The sequence below is a fragment of the Stenella coeruleoalba genome (genome assembly GCF_951394435.1).
Source record: "Stenella coeruleoalba genome assembly, chromosome: X".
Lineage (NCBI taxonomy): Eukaryota > Metazoa > Chordata > Mammalia > Artiodactyla > Delphinidae > Stenella > Stenella coeruleoalba.
The window spans coordinates 54,295,678-54,316,086 of NC_137152.1; the positions used below are offsets into that span (position 1 = coordinate 54,295,678).

At 47.5% G+C, this 20,409-nt stretch overlaps 1 protein-coding gene across 1 annotated transcript; it reads right to left on the reverse strand.

Moving 5' to 3' along the window:
• AWAT2 (acyl-CoA wax alcohol acyltransferase 2) lies at positions 1 to 16,076 on the reverse strand (the record flags this gene model as incomplete). The annotated part of the gene is given in 9 exon segments (XM_079910967.1): positions 1 to 56; positions 59 to 151; positions 369 to 416; positions 419 to 567; positions 1,150 to 1,324; positions 1,544 to 1,748; positions 1,989 to 2,059; positions 2,425 to 2,532; positions 15,992 to 16,076. Coding segments are annotated over 9 exon segments (990 nt in total).
• Between the last annotated feature and the right edge of the window lie 4,333 nt (positions 16,077 to 20,409).

Here is a 20,409-nt window from a genome sequence, read left to right on the forward strand (position 1 = left end):
TCAAGTTAGCACCAGCTCCTGGGTCTCTGCGAAGCCAAACTTGGTCTTGTGCTGGCCAGTTTGTGCAGGGCATCGATATAGACCACATGGTATTTTACCACCGTCTCCTTGCTCGGGTTCTCAATCTTGGGCAGTGGTAGAGGCTTCCCAACTGCCAGGGGAGACGGAGGAGGGAAAGGGAAAGCATCAGGATGGCTCACTCTTCAGAACAGGCCTCAGCCCTCGAGCCCGGGTTCTCCCCACGCTTCCCCCACCCCAGCGCTCATCCTGGCCAGTGACCTGCCTCTGGACATGGCCAGAGCCAAGGTTCAGCCTTGGAACTGGATCCTGTGTACCAGATGAGGCCGCCAGCACAAGGGCCAACTCACCAATGGTGGTTACAGGCCGAGCGTAGGGCAGAAGGCCCCAGGAGTTCCAATGAAGCCATGCCCGTAGAAAGCACAAGGGTAGATGTGTACCATACTCTGGAACCACTTTTGGAAGCGATTAACGAAGCCCCCGGGAGTGAAAATCTGCTTTATGTAGAGTTCTGTCTCCCCAAAGGCATAGGCAAGGATTAGAGCCACCCTGCAGAGGAAAAGCATGTTCTCTGATGGCCAGAAAGGTAGGGACCCTGCTGAAAGCCAGACACGCTGACCACTAGTGGTCCCTGGGTCTCCCTGTAAGCTCCTCAGCCCCTAACCCAGCTGGGCCCAGGTCCAGGCTAGGTGGGAGGGCCTCGTGGTCCACCCCAAGCTGCCTCTGGGGGCAAAGTAGCAGCAAGCTAAGGGAAGCGAGTCCCAGACCCTCCTGTAAACCCACAAGGTCTGAAACACTGGAAGCTAAGACCCAAGGACCATTTATTTGCGGTTTCTTCCCTTCAGCCCACACGGTAATTTTGGCTTTCTCTGAGATAGGGTTGCAGCCAGTCACCTTTCACAAAGGGACTGGTCCAGATGAGATGCTAGTCTGAGGCAGATCAGGTTCCAGTTGGCCTGCTGGCCTTTCTTCAGAAGCAGAAATGCCTCTAGAACGTGACCCAGGCTCTACTCCACCACGGAAGCGGCTTTCCCCCTCCCTCTTTATATATCATTTCCTCAAAACCTCTTCCTCCTTCCCCACTGGGCTTTTGGAACCCCTCTCCCCAGTCAGGACCAGAAGTGTCCTTACCCATGCCGAAGGGCCGTGCGTACAAAGCCGGTGAGGTTCTTCAAGACCAAGGTGGCAGATCCTGGCAGGCTGTATCTGCACTCAGCCAGGCCACTGACCACCACGACCAGCATGTTGCCTGTGCCTCTACGGGTAAGCAGGAAGTCCATGGAGGACTGGCTCACAGAGCAGGCCCCTGGTGGGCAGAAAAAAACAAAAGATCATTGGTAATCTCCCAAACCTGCTAACTTTCCTCCCCACCTCTTCAAAGAGCCTCACATAAGGCAGCTGAACCTATGGTAGCTTTTCAGACCAGAGGGAATCAGAATTGGCCTTGTTCTCACCCATTCACCCAACACCTCTTTCTGGGGGAGCCATTTATTTCTTTGGCTTTACATCCTAGGAGCCAACTCACCTGTAGACATGACATATTCTCTGAGGAAAGGCCCCCAGAAAAAGGCCCCCAGTGTGAGGATATAAGGAGTGATGCCAGGAAAGATCTTGGAGAAGCCTGACTTCTCTGTGGCAAAGTGGCCAAAGCATGAGTGGGACATGAGCCCATGAGGATGGCAGGCGAGGATGTAGTTGAGGCTAAGGGAGAGATCGTGAGTCTTCAAAAGCTGTGGAGGAACGTGGAGTCAAGAGGGGTATAGCCAGGGAAGAGGACGCCTCTTCTGGCCAGAGACCTAGAAAGGAAAGGGCTGTCGTGTCTGGCTGGCCATGCGGGTAGGATAATACACAGCTCCGGGGAGCGTCATCCCCATGGGCCTCGATGTGAATGATGCCCCACCCTGACCCAGCCACTGCCACTGGAGTCGGGGCTGGGCCTGGGGCCCAAGTGGAGATCTGCAGCTCCTCACCTTGAGTGGGAAGTAATCACAGTACTGTTTCCACAGGCACCAGTGCCTTACGCAGGTAAACCGGCAGCCACCTGAGAACACAGCCAGTGTAGCTGAGCTTGGGCCACCTCCGTTGTCTCCTTCAGAGCCCTTTAAGGCCTGCCTCAGGGTGCCCTCACCCCCTGCTGTTTCCTGCCCTCTTAAGTAACACCCAGGCTGGGAATGAACATCTGGGCCAGTTTAGGACAGGCCTAGCTCTCTCCTGTACTAGCCGCCCCTCCCCTAGCCTACTCCAGTTCCTATCTGGGCCTCGCTGGTGCCTTGAAAAGACCCCTTCCCTCACCTTCTCCAGCCCAGACAAGGTCAGGCTGAAGGACTGCCCGGAATTGGCCACAGTATAAGAAGAGAAAGAAAGAGCATGTGGCGGGTGGCAACACAGCCCTCGCAGGGCCCTCACCTCGCTCAGGGATCTTCCAGTCAAAAGCCAGCCATGTGAGCAGCACAGTGACAGGCCAGTATGGTGTGAACACTACCAGGTAGAGATTGACAAGGATCACAGTGCTTACTGGAGGAAGCCCAGGCCAGAGTCAATGAACTGTGAACAGTCCCTCACACTTGCCCGCCCTCTGGGGCTCTGTCCACCCCAAGGTCACACACCCCCTCAGCCAGGCTCACGCGACACTCTTACCTCCTCACCCAGCACATGGCCTGCATGCCTGTGGCACCAGCATCCCCGCTCTGGCCTTGGGAACCTGTTTTAGGTCTAGAAGGCAAGGTGTCTTCCTCCCCCACTTTGCTCGATGCAGTTAGCCCTCTCCCCCCAGGACCTGCTCCAGCACCACTCTGGGCTGCATTCAGTGACAGGGAGCCAGCGGTGGGTCACGCTGATTTGGCCACCAAAGGTTGGGAGTCCTGGAAAGACAGAGCCAGGAATAGTCTTCCTCCAACTCACATTTCCCTCTCCACATCTCTGCAAGGCATCAGTGGAGGGAACACCAGAGAAAGAGGATACCCAACTTCAGCCAGGTTTGGAGCACACGAGTTGGCAAACAAGAAACAAAGGAGAACCCACGCTGGGCTAGAATAAGGTATGGACCATGTTAAGCTCCAACAAGGCAGGAACAATGTAGGTTAGAGTAGTTAGGACAGACTTCATGGAGATGAGTCACAGGGAGCCATGCTCAGGATTCTTACTGGACTCAGTTTTTAAAACAGCTGTGAATAAGACTGTGTGAGAGAAAGTGGGTCAAAAGAAAGTTTAGAAAAGACAGAAAATACTCCTAATTGAATGTGGCAGAATAAACACACGTTTTTATCGTGACTCCTTGCTGGAGCCTCATGAAAATTACCACAAGGATGTTTTAAAAGATAGAGATTCTGCAAGGAAAAGGAGAATCAGAGAGACGCTAACAGTGGGTGAGAGCTAGCAGCAAAATGTTTGCGTGCTGGACAGTGGACGGAAGAGGGATTAACTGAGAACCAGAAAGTTGAAATGTAGTTACCTGCAAGGGGTATGCACACAAGAGCAAGCCTGTTTCCGCTGGAGAATCTAGGAAAGACGCAGAATTTGGAACAACCAGATGTCACAAAAAGCAGATGTGGGGCACAGGGCTTGATTGAAAGTCTATCAAAGAAGTAGTTAAAACCCCAGACCCCTTTCCCTCCGCTACACAGCTGGGTGATGGGAGGATAATTCTCTGAAAAAATGAACCAAAGAGACACTAAACTCAGATACTTACACTGGACACAGCTAAGATATTCTATATGCAGCCAAATTATTAATCAAGTATGAAGGGAGAATAAAGACAATCTCAGACATATAGTCTCAGAGAGTTTGTCTCCCATGTTCCTTTCTCAGGAAACAGCTGGAGGATGTGCTCACCATAATGAGGGAGTATAAAGCAAAACAGGATGGTATGGGATTCAGGTAAAGAAATCCAACAAAAGATGGAAGTGAGCAGGGCCAGGACTAAGGTGAGGAGAGCAAGGCGCCTAGGGCACAAAATTCAAGGAGACATTCACTCTCAGGGTCAGGCAAGTACTGATCCAACACTTGTGCAACCCTGAGAATGAATACCTTCTTAGATTGTGTACCCAAGGTGCCTCACGGGCCCTGGAGGTGACAGCGGTGCATGAGATCGGACTGTAACAGGAGGATGCTGGGCTCCAGCAGCGAGGTCCTCAAGGAAATTTTAAAAACGGTGGGGGTGGAGCAGACGAGACTTCCAGATTCTTGATGTGTTTGTGGAGAGTTTGGGTATGAATTAGTGACAACTGATAGATATCTAAGAGATAACTAAAGAAATTTAAAATGAAGCAATTATCCCAATCAAAAAATGTACAGAAGACCTAGACATTTCTCCAAAGAAGACATACAGATGGCCAAAAAGCACATGAAAAGATGCTCAAGTCCGCTAATTATTAGAGAAATGCAAATCAAAGCTACAATGAGGTATCACCTCCCACCACTCAGAAGGGCCATCATCAAAATATATACAAACAATAAATGCTGGACAGGGTGTGGAGAAAATGAACCCCCCTACACTGCTGGTGGGAAAGTAAATTCGTACAACCACTATGTACCGATTTACAGTACAGAGACTGTACAGTACAGTACATAGGACAGTATGGAGAACAGTATGGAGATTACTTAAAAAACTAAAAATAGAACTGCCATTTGATCCAGTAATCCTACTCCTGGGCATATATGCAGAGAAAAACATGGTCTGAAAGGATACATGCACCCCAATGTTCATTGCAGCTCTATTTACAATAGCCAAGACATGGAAGCAACCTAAATGTCCATTGACAGAGGAATGGATAAAGAAGATGTGTAGTACATATGTACAATGGAATATTACTCAGCCATAAAAAGGAACAAAGTTGGGACTTGACTTTTTCAAGAAATAAAGGGACGCATGGATTTGTTCCATGTATCTTTCAGGTTTTGCTTGAACCCAGACAGAGTTGGGGACATCTTGGGAGGCAGTGTAGCCTCAGGAGGGGTGCCCTGTGGTGACACAAATCCTGGATCTGCCCCTTAGCATGAGTGTGACCACAGACAAGCCGTTGAGCTTCACCAGCCAAGTGGGGATAAGCTTCCACCTTATCTTTCTCACAGACTACGTGCGAGGGTCTTCTCTCAAGGCCATTAGGGTCCAAATGGATACGATTCCATTGCAAACTCGTAGGGTGAAGAGCTGGGAAGGCTCTGAGGGACAAACCCTGCAACTGTCACCTCCTGGGAGCCCAGGCCCAGCGCTCTTCTGCCTGCTCCAGGTTACCTCTCCATACAGCCCAAAGTCGAGCTCTATTGAAGAGGCCTCGGGGACACTTCTCCGTCCTCACCCCTCTTTCAGCCACTCTCCTTCTCTGCTCCATCTGCCCCTCGTCCAACTCACACATACACCTGAACTCTCAGTCTCGCCTCCTCTCTTTCTCTCTCCCACATCTTCTGATCATCAAGTCCTTCTAATTCTACTGCAATTTCTTGAATCTCTGCTCTTCTCCCCTTCACAATTACTTCTGAGCTGGCTGAAATCACCACAATCTCTGACCTGAACTAGAGCGACAGCCGCATCCTATAATCAGTTTGTGGGACAAGGGGAAGATGGCGGAAGAGTAAGGAGATCACCTTCCTCCCCACAAATATATCAGAAATACATCTACATGTGGAACAGCTCCTACAGAACACCTACTGAACGCTGGAAGAAGACCTCAGACCGTGCAAAAGGCAAGAAACTCCCCAGGTACCTGGGTAGGGCAAAAGAAAAAAGAATAAACAGAGACAAAAGAATAGGGACGGGACCTGCACCAGTGGGAGGGAGCTGTGAAGGAGGAAAGGTTTCCACACACTAGGAAGACCCTTCACTGACGGAGACGGGGGTGGAGTGGGGGGAAGCTTCGGAGCCACGGAGGAGAGCGCAGCAACAGGGGTGCAGAGCGCAAAGCGGAGAGATTCCCGCACAGAGGATCGTTGCCAACCTGCACTCACCAGCCCAAGAGGCTTGTCTGCTCACCCGCCGGGACGGGCAGGGGCTGGGAGCTGAGGCTCGGGCTTCGGAGGTCAGATCCCAGGGAAAGGACTGAGGTTGGCTGTGTGAACACAGCCCGAAGGGGGCTAGTGCACCACAGCTAGCCGGGAGGGAGTCCGGGGAAAAGTCTGGACCTGCCGAAGAGGCAAGAGACTTTTTCTTCCCTCTTTGTTTCCTAGTGCTCAAGGAGAGGGGATTAAGAACGCCGCTTAAAGGAGTTCCAGAGACGGGCGCGAGCCAAGGCTAAAAGCGTGGACCCCAGAGACGGGCATGAGACGCTAAGGCTGCTGCTGCCACCACCAAGAATCCTGTGTGCGAGCACAGGTCACTATCCACACCCACCTTCCGGGGAGCCTGTGCAGCCCGCCACTGCCACGGTCCCGGGATCCAGGGACAACTTCCCCGGGAGAACGCACGGCGCACCTCAGGCTGGTGCAACGTCACGCTGGCCTCTGCCGCCGCAGGCTCGCCCCGCACTCCATGCCCCTCCCTCCCCCAGGTCTGAGTGAGCCAGAGCCCCCGAATCAGCGGCTGCTTTAACCCCGTCCTGTCTGAGTGAAAAACAAACGCCCTCCGACGACCTACACGCAGAGGCAGGGCCAAATCCAAAGCTGAGCCCCGGGAGCTGTGACAACAAAGAAGAGAAAGGGCAATCTCTCCCATCAGCCTCAGGAACAGCGGACTAAAGCTCCACAATCAACTTGATGTACCCTGCATCTGTGGAATATATGAATAGACAATGAATCATACCAAATTAAGGAGGTGGACTTTGAGAGCAAGATTTATGATTTTTTCCCTTTTCCTCTTTTTGTGAGTGTGTTAGTGCATGCTTCTGTGTGAGATTTTGTCTGTATAGCTTTGCTCTCACCATTTGTCCTAGGGTTCTATCTGTCCGTTTTCTTTTTTTCTTTCTTTCTTTTTTAAAAAAATTTTGTTTTTTAATAATTATTTTTTATTTTAATAACTTTATTTTATTTTATCTTATTTTAATTTATCTTCTTTCTTTCTTTCCTTCCCTCCCTCCCTTCCTTCCTTCCTCCCTCCCTCCTTCTTTCTTCCTTTCTTTCTTTCTTCCTTTCGTCTTTCTTTCTTTCTTTCTTTCTTCTTTCTTTCTTCCTTTCTTTGTTCCTTTCTGCTTTTTCTCCCTTTTATTCTGAGTCGTGTGTATGAAAGGCTCTTGGTGCTGTAGCCAGGAGTCAGTGCTGTGCCTCTGAGGTGGGAGAGCCAACTTCTGGACACAGGTCCACAAGAGACCTCCCAGCTCCACATCATATCAAATGGCGAAAATCTCCCAGAGACCTCCATCTCAACACCAGCACCCAGCTTCACTCAACGACCAGCAAGCTACAGTGCTGGACACCCTATACCAAACAACTAGCAAGACAGGAACACAACACAACCCATTAGCAGAGAGGCTGCCTAAAATCATAAGTCCACAGACACCCCAAAACACACCACCAGATGTGGACCTGCCCACCGGAAAGACAAGATCCAGCCTCATCCACCAGAACACAGGCACTAGTCCCCTCCACCAGGAAGCCTACACAACACACTGAACCAACTTTAGCCACTGGGGACAGACACCAAAGACAACGGGAACTATGAACCTGCAGCCTACCAAAAGGAGACCCCAAACACAGTAAGATAAGCAAAATGAGAAGACAGAAAAACACACAGCAGATGAAGGAGCAAGATAAAAACCCACCAGATGTAACAAATGAAGAAGAAATACGCAGTCTACCTGAAAAAGAATCCAGAATAATGATAGTAAAGATGTTCCAAAATCTTGGAAATAGAATAGACAAAATGCAAGAATCATTTCACAAGGACCTAGAAGAACTAAAGATGAAACAAGCAAGGATGAACAACACAATAAATGAAATTTAAAATACTCTAGATGGGATCAATACCAGAATAACTGAAAAACGGATAAGTGACCTGGAAGAAAAACGGATAAGTGACCTGGAAGATAAAATAGTGGAAATAACTACTGCAGAGCAGAATAAAGAAAAAAGAAAGAAAAGAACTGAAGACAGTCTCAGAGACTTCTGGGACAACATTAAATGCACCAACATTCGAATTATAGGGGTCCTAGAAGAGGAAGAGAAAAAGAAAGGGACTGAGAAAATATTTGAAGAGATTATAGTTGAAAACTTCCCTAATATGGGGAAGGAAATAGTTAATCAAGTCCAGGAAGCACAGAGTCCCATACAGGGTAAATCCAAGGAGAAATACGCCAAGACACATATTAATCAAACTGTCAAAAATTAAATACAAAGAAAACAGATTAAAAGCAGCAAGGGAAAAACAACAAATAACACACAAGGGAATCCCCATAAGGTTAACAGCTGATCTTTCAGCAGAAACTCTGCAAGCCAGAAGGGACTAGCAAGACATATGTAAAGTGATGAAGGAGAAAAACCTGCAACCAAGATTACTCTACCCAGCAAGGATATCATTCAGTTTGATGGAGAAATTAAAACCTTTACAGACAAGCAAAAGCTGAAAGAGTTCAGCACCACCAAACAAGCTTTAAAACAAATGCTAAAGGAACTGCTCTAGGCAGGAAACACAAGAGAAGGAAAAGACCTACAATAACAAACCCAAAACAATTAAGAAAATGAGAATAGGAACATACATATCGATAATTACCTTAAATGTAAACGGACTAAATGCTTCCGGCAAAAGACACAGGTTGGCTGAATGGATACAAAAGCAAGACCCATATATATGCTGTCTACAAGAAACCCACTTCAGAACTAGAGACACATACAGACTGAAAGTAAGGGGATGGAAAAAGATATTCCATGCAAATGGAAACCAAAGGAAAGCTGGAGTAGCAATTCTCATATCAGACAAAAGAGACTTTAAAATAAAGACTATTAGAAGAGACAGAGAAGGACACTACATAATGATCAAGGGATCGATCCAAGAAGAAGATATAACAATTGTAAGTATTTATGCACCCAAAATAGGGGCACCTCAATACATAAGGCAAATGCTAACAGCCATAAAAGGGGGAAATTGACAGTAACACATTCATAGCCCCACTTTCACCAATGGACAGATCATGCAAAATGAAAATAAATAAGGAATCACAAGCTTTAAATGATACGTTAAACAAGATGGACTTAATTGATATTTATAGGACATTCCATCCAAAATCAACAGAATACACTTTTTTTTCAAGTGCCCATGGAACATTCTCCAGGATATATCATATCTTGGGTCACAAATCAAGCCTTGGTAAATTGAAGAAAATTGAAATTGTATCAAGTACCTTTTCTGACCACAACGCTATGAGACTAGATATCAATTACAGGAAAGATCTGTAAAAAATACAAACACATGGAGGCTAAACAATACACTACTTAATAATGAAGTGATCACTGAAGAAATCAAAGGGGAAATAAAAAATACCTAGAAACAAATGACAATGGAGACACGACAACCCAAAACCTATGCGATGCAGCAAAAGCAGTTCTAAGATGGAAGTTTATAGCAATACAATCCCACCTTAAGAAACAGGAAACATCTCAAATAAACCTAACCTTGCACCTAAAGGAATTAGAGAAAGAAGAACAAAAAAATCCCAAAGTTAGCAGAAGAAAAGAAATCATAAAGATCAGATCAGAAATAAATGAAAAAGAAATGAAGGAAATGATAACAAAGATTAATAAAACTAAAAGCTAGTTCTTTGAGAAGGTAAACAAAATTGATAAACCATTAGCCAGACTCATCAAGAAAAAAAGGGATAATACCCAAATCAATAGAATTAGAAATGAAAAAGAAGTAACAACTGACACTGCAGAAATATGAAAGATCATGAGAGATTACTACAAGCAACTCTATGCCAATAAAATGGACAACCTGGAAGAAATGAACAAATTCTTCGAAATGCACAACCTGCCAAGACTGAACCAGGAAGAAATAGAAAATATGAACAGACCAATCACAAGCACTGAAAATGAAACTGTGATTAAAATCTTCCAACAAACAAAAGCTCAGGACCAGATGGCTTCACAGGCAAATTCTATCAAACATTTAGAGAAGAAATAACACCTATTCTTCTCAAACTCTTCCAAAATATAGCAGAGGGAGGAACACTCCCAAACTCATTCTATGAGGCCACCATCACCCTGATAACAAAATCAGACAAGGATGTCACAAGGAAAGAAAACTACAGGCCAATAACACTGATGAACATAGATGCAAAAATCCTCAACAAAATACTAGCAAACAGAATCCAACAGCACATTAAAAGGATGATACACCATGATCAAGTGGTGTTTATTCCAGGAATGCAAGGATTCTTCAATATACGCAAATCAATCAACGTGATACACCATATTAACAAATTGAAGGAGAAAAACCATATGATCATATCAATAGATGCAGAAAAAGCTTTTGAAAAAATTCAACACCCATTTATGATAGAAACCCTGCAGAAAGTAGGCGTAGAGAGAACTTTCCTCAACATAATAAAGGCCATATATGACAAACCCACAGCCAACATCGTCCTCAATGGTGAAAAACTGAAAGCATTTCCACTAAGATCAGGAACAAGACAAGGTTGCCCACTCTCACCACTCTTATTCAACATAGTTTTGGAAGTTTTAGCTACAGCAATCAGAGAAGAAAAAGAAATAAAATGAATCCAAATCGGAAAAGAAGAAGTAAAGCTGTCACTCTTTGCAGGTGACATGATACTATACATAGAGAATCCTAAAGATGCTACCAGAAAACTACTAGAGCTAATCAATGAATTTGGTAAAGTAGCAGGATACAAAACTAATGCACAGAAATTTCTGGCATTCCTATACACTAATGATGAAAAATCTGAAAGTGAAATCAAGAAAGCACTCCCATTTACCATTGCAACAAAAAGAATAAAATATCTAGGAATAAACCTACCTAAGGAGACAAAAGACCTGTATGCAGAAAATTATAAGACACTGATGAAAGAAATTAAAGATGATACAAATAGATGGAGAGATATACCATGTTCTTGGATTGGGAGAATCAACATTGTGAAAATGACTCTACTACCCAAAGCAATCTACAGATTCAGTGCAATCACTATCAAACTACCACTGGCATTTTTCAGAGAACTAGAACAAAAACTTTCACAATTTGTATGGAAACACAAAAGACCCCGAATAGCCAAAGCAATCTTGAGAACGAAAAACGGAGCTGGAGGAATCAGGCTTCCTGACTTCAGACTATACTACAAAGCTACAGTAATCAAGGCAGTATGGTACTGGCACAAAAACAAAAAGATAGATCAATGGAACAGGATAGAAAGCCCAGAGATAAACCCACGCACATATGGTCACCTTATCTTTGATAAAGGAGGCAGGAACGTACAGTTGAGAAAGGACAGCCCTCTTCAATAAGTGTTGCTGGGAAAACTGGACAGGTATATGTAAAAGTACGAGATTAGATCACTCCCTAACACCATACACAAAAATAAGCTCAAAATGGATTAACAACCTAAATGTAAGGGCAGAAACTTTCAAACTCTTAGAGGAAAACATAGGCAGAACACTCTATGACATAAATCACAGCAAGATCCTTTTTGACCCACCTCCTAGAGAAATGGAAATAAAAACAAAAATAAACAATTGGGACCTAATGAAACTTCGAAACTTTTACACAGCAAAGAAACCATAAACAAGACCAAAAGACAGCCCTCAGAATGGGAGAAAATATTTTCAAATGAAGCAACTGACAAAGGATTAATCTCCAAAATTTATAAGCAACTCATGCAGCTCAATAACAAAAAAACAAACAACTCAATCCAAAAATGGGCAGAAGACCTAAACAGACATTTCTCCAAGGAAAATATACAGACTGCCAACAAACACATGAAAGAATGCTCAACATCATTAATCATTAGAGAAATGTGAATCAAAACTACAATGAGATATCATCTCACACCAATCAGAATGGCCATCATCAAAAAATCTAGAAACAATAAATGCTGGAGAGGGTATGGAGAAAAGACAACACTCTTGCACTGCTGGTGGGAATGTGAATTGGTACAGCCACTATGGAGAACAGTATGGAGATTCCTTTAAAAACTGCAAATAGAACTACCATATAACCCAGCAATCCCACTACTGGGCATATACCCTGAGAAAACCATAATTCAAAAAGAGTCATGTACCAAAATGTTCATTGCAGCTCTATTTACAATAGCCCAGAGATGGAAACAACCTAAGTGTCCATCATTGGTTGAATGGATAAAGAAGATGTGGAACATATATACAATGGAATATTACTCAGCCATAAACAGAAACGAAATTGAGCTATTTGTAATGAGGTGGATGGACCTAGAGTCTGTCATACAGAGTGAAGTAAGACGGAAGGAGATGGACAAATACCGTATGCTAACACATATGTATGGAATTTAAGAAAAAAAATATCATGAGGAGCCTAGGGGTAAGACAGGAATAAAGACACAGACCTACTAGGGAATGGACTTGGGGATATGGGGAGGGGGAGGGGTGGGCTGTGACAGGGCGAGAGAGAGGCATGGACATGTATACACTACCGGACGTGAAGTTGATGGCTGGTGGGAGGCAGCCGCGTGGCACAGGGAGATCATCTCAGTGCTTTCTGACCGCCTGGAGGGGTGGGATGGGGAGGGTGGGAAGGAGGGAGACACAGGAGGGAGGAGATATGGGAACGTGTGTTTATGTATAGCTGATTCACTTTGTTGTGGAGCAGAAGCTAGCACACCATTGTAGAGCAATTATACTCCAATAAAGATGTAAAAAAATTAATTAAAAAAAATCAGTTTGCTACCCAGAAATAACTGTAGTGATCTCTCAAAAACACCAATCTGATGCTGTTGCCCTGTGCCCAGCCCAGTTATGGCTCCACATGGAAAAAGTCCAAACACTTTTCCATGGTTGACAATGGCCTACACAATCTGTCCCCTGCCTCTTTTGCCAGTCTCCTCTGTCTTCTCTCTCCCATTCATTCATTCACTATGTATTGAGCGTCAGTTCTGTGCCTCTTAGCCCCTCATCCCACTTAACCACTGGCTACTTCTTGAATGCTTTATGCTCTCCCCTCATCCCAGCCTTGTCAGCTGTTGCCCGGTCTCTGCCCTGAACACTCTTCCTTCTTCATTTATTTCTTATTTGTCCTCTAAGAGTCAACTGAAATTTAATAGAAAAATGGACAAAGGTCATGAATGGGCCCTTAACAGAAAAAGAAATACTAATTGCTGATAAATACATGAAAAGATCTCAACCTCATAATTAATGAGGTTCAGAATAAGGCTCATTGTTGTTTACACCTGCCGTTCTGCTGGTGGCAGAAAGGAGTGTGCATGAGGCCTCTGTTCCCTTTCCTGCCAACTTGGTGGTCATCTCTGAAGCTGCATTTTGCAGCCTCACAATTTGGCGGGGCCTCCATCAGCCTGAACATTTGTGTCCACAGAGAGCAGAGATTCCCACCAACCTGTGTTGGATGTTTAACATGAGCAAGAAATAAGCATTTGTTGAGTTAAGCTGCTGAGATCTCCACATTACTTGGTTACACAGCGTACATGGGCCAGCCCAATTAATACACTCTCACACTTCATTTTACAAATGAAGAAAACAAGATTCAGAGAAAATCAATAACCTGCTAAAGGAACACAGATAGTAAGGAGTAGAGCTGGAATTTGAACACAGGCAGTCTGGCTCAAAGACTGTGTTGGGTTTTTTTGTTTGGTTTTTTTTGTTTTTTGTGGTACACGGGCCTCTCACTGTTGTGGCCTCTCCCATTGCGGAGCACAGGCTCCGGACACGCAGGCTCAGCAGCCATGGCTCACGGGCCTAGCCCCTCCGCGGCATGTGGGATCTTCCCGGATCAGGGCACAAACCCGCATCCCTTGCATCGGCAGGTGGACTCTCAACCACTGCGCCACCAGGGAAGCCCAAGACTGTGTTTTTATCATCCATATTTTTCTGCCCCTTGGCTATATGTGTATGTGCATGCACACGCATGCATGTGGTGAAATATATATATTTTTATATCCATAATCTCTGGCTACATACACACAAACTATTAACAGTGGTTACCTCTGAGGAGCAACATTCTGGACAAGACTGAGGAAGGGGAACTACCAGTCTAAAGGCTCCAGGCCCCGATGTGGGCCTGGCCTGGGCTGGCCGTCCATAATGGTCATACTTCTCCCTCAACGCAGTGTCAGCTCCTAGGCCTTGGGGACTCTTCTCTCTCATGGGAACATGGTGGCAGTGAGGGGAGGCAGTGGTAATGAGGCAAGTCTGTGGAGATAGGACAAGAGCTCAAGAAAGGGAACTCAGCTCTCACTGAGGAGAGGGCCCCAAGGCCTGGGCTGCATGGAGGGAGAGAGCAGAGGCCCGGCTGGGGCCCTGGTCCTCAGCAAGAGGCCATTCGGAGCTGACCTTTTTCCCCTTTCAGTCGAGAATGTTTACATACGCAGAAGGCCTGGCTTCCTCATTCCTCTCTGGCCTAACATGTACTCTAGGGCCACGTCCACACCCAGCCTCCCAGTCAGCAGTAAGTAAGGAGATGCAGGAGCTAGGGACAGGAGCTCATAGGCCAGAATCAGGCCCCTTGTGGATTCAGCTCCCAGGCCAGCTCTTTCACTTGCTAACTATGCAGTCTTGGATGGTCCACTTGTACTGCATGTACCTCAACTTCCTCATCTGTACAATGGAGATGATTAAGCATGTCAGATGCTTAGAAGAGTATCTGGCATGAAAAAAAAAGTGCAGTAGATGTTAGCTAATACTATATGAGTGCAAGCTATCATTATGTGTGTGTGTAGCTATTAGTTGTATTATTATGCATAACAATAGCTTCTACCTCATAAGGTTGGCAGCAGGCTAAAATGAAACCATAGGTATGCAAATGCCTGGCACAAAGTAAGTAGCTGGTACATATGAATTCCTTTCTCCTGGTCTCTTCCAGCTCTGATTGCCCATAATTCCTGGGTTAACACTGATCTTTTTAGCATTCAGGCATCCTGATACCCACCCCAGGCAGGCATCTGAGCCCCCCAATCCCTGTTCTCCAGCTCACTCTCCCTATTGACTGGTAAGTCTCAGGCTCCCAGAGCCCACCTGCATTCTTCCTTCCCAGATACCTTCCAAGGTCATTTAGGTCATGACCCTGCCTCCAGACAAGTACTCACCTAAACCACTTAAAAAATGAGAATTTTGGGCTTCCCTGGTGGCGCAGTGGTTGAGAGTCCGCCTGCTGATGCAGGGGACACGGGTTCGTGCCCCGGTCCGGGAAGATCCCACATGCCGCGGAGCGGCGGGGCCTGTGAGCCATGGCCGCTGAGCCTGCGCGTCCGGAGCGGGTGCTCCGCAGCGGGAGAGGCCACAACAGTGAGAGGCCCGCGTACCAAAAAAAAAGAGAGAATTTTGTTCCAGGCCCCCCCTCCCATAGGGATGGTTTGCTTCAGCACCTACAGTACCATAGCCAGCATCTAAAGAACTTTCACAAAATATTTGTGGTGTGGATAGAAGGGGAAAACGGATGGATAAATGGATGAATTCTTTTGGACAAGAGGTTTTCAGAGCTCCCTCTGCCACCAGGACAACTGTCTCACACCGATGGTCTGCTCAGGTCCCCAAGGTTGCAGCTAAGCCCATTTCCTTGGCAAGCCTCAGTGGACTTGCTCCCCATCTCCCCCAGACATGCCTTCCAGGCCCCACTGACGACCCAGGAGGGCTCACTACACACACCGGCCACAGGGCTGGCTCACACACACGTGCACACACATTCCTGCACAGGCAGGCACCCATACCCATGTGCGCACTCACAGATTCCACGTGGACCATGCCCAAGTGCGTCAGGCTAGAGGCCCGGGTGGCCAACTGTCCTGCTTTGCCTGAGATAACGCAGATTTCAGCATCGAGAGTCCCGCTAAACCCTATAAGCTCTCAGTCCCAGGCAAACCAGGACTTTTGGTCACCCTGCCAAAGGCCGAAGACTCACCGATAACCAAGGCGCTGAGGGCCCACTGGAAAAGAGCAAAGACCTCCAGGGCGGTCTTGAGGTCCTTCTTGGAGGGCAAGAGCATTACGGCCAGGGTCCCAGTGGCTCCCGGTAAGTGCAGTTAGGCTGGCCAGTCCCACATGCTCAGGGGCTGGTGGGGTTTCCTCCCTTTGTGCTTTCTTCTTCAGCCCCTGCCTAGTCTCCACCCCTGTCTAGTCTCCACCCCCTGCCTAGTCTCCACCCCCTGCCTAGTCTCCACCCCCTGCCTAGTCTCCACCCCCTAACCTGCCCTCCCCCCACCACAGGACCACAGGACTACACTCTGCGGCTGCTTGTCCAGTTCCTTCCAACCGTCTACCCACCTGCACTTTACCCACTTGGGCATGGCCCGGGCTATGATTGTGACACCCTCTTGCACACTTGTGCAGAGAAGTGTAGATGGAGCTCTGGTGTGGGAAGTGAGTGGAGGTGAGGATGGGGCTGCTGAGAGGCCTCCAGAGCCAGTGTGGATGAGGGGAGAGGGGGCAGGGAGGAGCCCAGGGCACACATGGCACCCCGAGTCTACATTTCGGTTTATGAGGCCCAGCTGTCTATGGTCTTTCGGTGACAATGTGATTGGGGAGGAGGAGGTCACAGGTGGGGTGTGCCTGGCAGGTGCGGAGGAGCAGAAGCCTGGAGCTGAGTGAGTGAAAGGAGCTGAGGAGGTGACGTCAGAGAGCTTGACAGGGCCAGAGGGTGTAAGGCCTTGGCCTTCTCCTCTGACTGAAATGGGGTGTCAGTGTGGGGTTTTGAGCAGAAAGAGGAAAGGATTGCCTTCCGGTTTTAAAGGGCCATGGAAGAAGAAGGAGCCTTTTGAGGGAGGATGGCAATAATCCATGCAGATATGACGGTGGCTCAGGGCAGACTGCCGGGAGTCAGGATGGTGGGAAACGTTTGGATTCTGGGTGTCTCGTCTGATGCAGAGGCCCCACGTAAGCACTGTCCTCTCTGAGGCTCAGAAGCCTCTACAGGGGAGCCTCGCTGGTGAGCCGCCACCATGCACTCCACCTTGGCCTGCAAACCTTCCTTGCTTTCAGTTTCGTCCCATCCAGTCCTTCAGGAAATGTGTGGAGGGTGTTGAATGGTGGTGAAGGGGCTGCTGGGAAGGGAGGCTGAAAAGGGCAACGGAGACAATCTCTGAGTCAGGACACGGGGATGAGGAGTTTGGGCTTAATCCTGGGGACCCGGACGAGGTGCCATCAGCTTCTGACCAGGGATGGTGACTTGTGCCAAATGCCACAGGACGACTGTCAGGCCCAGGGTGACTGTCAGGGCCCAGGGACCTAGTTGCCCCCATGATAGACACACAGGCCCATCCCCCTCCTCCTCTCTAATACCTACTTGCAGGCCCAGTTCTGCAGCCACATAATGTAAGTGCATGGGCTCATGGGGACTTTCCCCAGCGCTGCAAGGCCTGCTGGCCCACATCTCTCGCCCTGCTAGACTGACTTCATTGTTTGGGGTAAGGGCAGCCCACTCCTTAGTCCACCTCCTGTTGGGGAAACTTCCTGAGACTATCCCCCAACGGGGAACAAAGCTCCATAAACACTGAACACAGACGAGAAGCAAGGGACAGAAACAGCTCTGGCAGGTAAGAAACAGTCCCCCTAGGAGTTTAGGATTAACAGATACACACTACTATGTATGAAGCAGATAACCAACAAGGACGTACTGGACAGCACAGGGAACTCTACTCAATATCTTGTAACAACCTATAATGGAAAAGAATCTGAAAAAGGATATATATATATATGCATATATATATGTATATACATGTAATATATGTATACATATGTATCTATATATACCCACATATAACCAAATCAGTTTGCTGTACACCTGAAACTAACACAACATTGTAAATCAACTATACTTCAATAAAAATGTCTTAAATTAAAATTAAGAAAAAAAGAAAAGAAACAGTCCTGTCTGGGCCTCTGGTGTGGAGGGGGTGGGGGATAGGAGTCACTGGTAACGGCCAAGGTTCTGACTCGGTCTCTGGATGGATAGCAGGGAAGGAAATGCAAGAGGACGAGACTTCTTGCAAGGCTGACAGAGCAAATTAGGTGCCTGTGGGGCAAGCAGGCCCTGTGATGTCACATGAAGCCGGCTGCCGGTTTCTAAAGTGTGTTCTGCTGACCCTGGGCTTCCAGAGACCTGCTGCCGGGGCAACTGCAGCGGGGGCTGAGCAAAGGGCTCTGGAGTTGCCAGCTCCCACTTGAAAGAGAGCACTAGCTCTCTTTTACTCTGCTTCCAATTGGAATTCCAGGAAAGATTCTACTGGACAAAAGGATGGGGGTGGGGGCGGGGAAGGAGAAGCCTCCGCGAGGCCCTGGGGAGCCTAGCAGGGAAAAGATCTGCACTTCCCTGCCAAGGAGAAGCTGCCTCCGTCTGGCCCAGGTGGGCTGTGGGCCAAATGCACGGGGCCCAGGGACACGTCCAGGGACAGAGCCAAGGCAGCAAGTGGAGACTGCAGCCAGCCCGAAAAGAGAGGACCCTCTGCCCGCCACAGAGGAAGAATGCCTGGCCGCTGAGTGGTCTCTGTCTCCACAGAGCTGGCCCTGAGGGGGATCCTCACTCGTACTCAGCCAGCCCTGAGGACTTGGGTTTTGTTATTCTTGCCTCTTCATGCATCTGTCCATCCACTGACCTTGACTCCTCCACCTCCCACCCTGGTCTGGGAGCTCTCAGGGGCAGAAACTGGGTGGTACTGGGTCTTACTCTTCTCACGTGCTCAGCCCCTAACACAGGCTACATGGCAGGCACGCACTGGTGTTCATTATAAAAATGCCTGAGCGGGTGGAGGCCTGACCCATTTGCCTGGCACTGGGCAAATCTCTGGGGTTTGTCTTCCTCAAATGTAAATAGGAGATGAATACTCCCTCTCGGACTTGTGAGAATCCACATAAGGAACAGATGGTCAGTCACTTTGTGAGCTGTGAAATGGTGTCCACATGTAGGTTGCTGCTGCCATTGTCCTTAAGAGGAGGGGATGGGCACTGAAGAAAGAAAGCCCAGAGTCTGGGCCTGCCCTGGGATGGGTTTCCCTCCAAGCAGTGTTACCTTGGAAAATGGGTGTCAAAAACGTAAGAGCAGAATCAATGACAGCAAGAGTGTTTGGAATATTATAGAAACTCTGACTTCCCATCTGCACAGAGAAAGCCATGTGCCCAGCTGATGCATCTGCATGCATCCCACCATCCTAACACCAAAGAGAAAAATGGTGAAGGCTCTTTGGGGGCTTCTAATTCTTAGTCTTATCCTCCTCCATCATCTCCCCACCCCATCCTTTTAAAATCCCTAGAGATTCTGAGGCTCACAGACTGTCAGAGCTGGAAGGACTCTCCAAGGTTTCTAATTCCAAGTTACTCATGGAGGGCTCCTCATGGCTGTCATCGAGTGCCCTGCCAGTGAAATCCTTCTTCCTGCTCTCAGACCGAGGCCCGGCTCTCCACTGGTCCTACTCTACTCCCCTGGAAACAGACAAAAAAAACAAAGTTAGTCCTTCCCTAACATAGCAGTTTTTACCCCACCCTCATAGGGTTCCCAGATAGAATACAGGATGCCAGTTAAATCTGAATTTCACATAAACAACGAATAATGTTTTAGTATAAGTATGCCCCAAATATTGCATGGGACATACTTATACTAAAACATTCACTGTTCACCTGAAATTCAAATTTAATGGTGTCTTTTGTCTTTATTTGCTAAACTTGGCAACCCTCAGTCCCAGGATCATGTGGTCAGCAGTTGACTTTTTCTGTCACATCCAGAGAGCAGACCCCACTCAGTGACCTAGGGAGGCCCGTGGGTCACCTCCAATTTCTCAGCTGACCCAGAGATCATGGTAGCTCCCATCTTCTGCACTTAATGGTTTAGTCAAATTCTTTCAAAGGTGTCCTCACTATGCTAGGGGGTTTTTCCTGCACACTTCACACCCACACCCATCCCATCCAACTCTTCTGCTTGTTGGGCAGGGCTTTCTGGTTCAAGTTCCAGTCTCCCTTTCTCACAGCTGGCAAACTAAGAATGATCAGGAGGTGGAGGCTGACCAAGAAACCAAAACAGAACGTTAGGGATGGGGGCAGGAAAGGCCAAGACTGACTCAGCTGGAAGGTGCCAGAGGACTGGAGATGGCTGCTCTCCTCTGCCCTGGTGGGCAACAGGGACCTTTCCTATTTCCAAAGGGACCCCAGGATTTGGGGGGCTCACATGGCCATTTTTCCCAGAAGACTCACCCTTACATCTAACCTCATGCCACTGGTGACAGTAACGAGTCTCACACTCTCCTACATGAACGCATGTGATCCCTTAGCAGATGGGGAAGGAGAAGCTACACTGAGTATATAGACCATTGATAAGGAGGAAAAAAGGAAGAA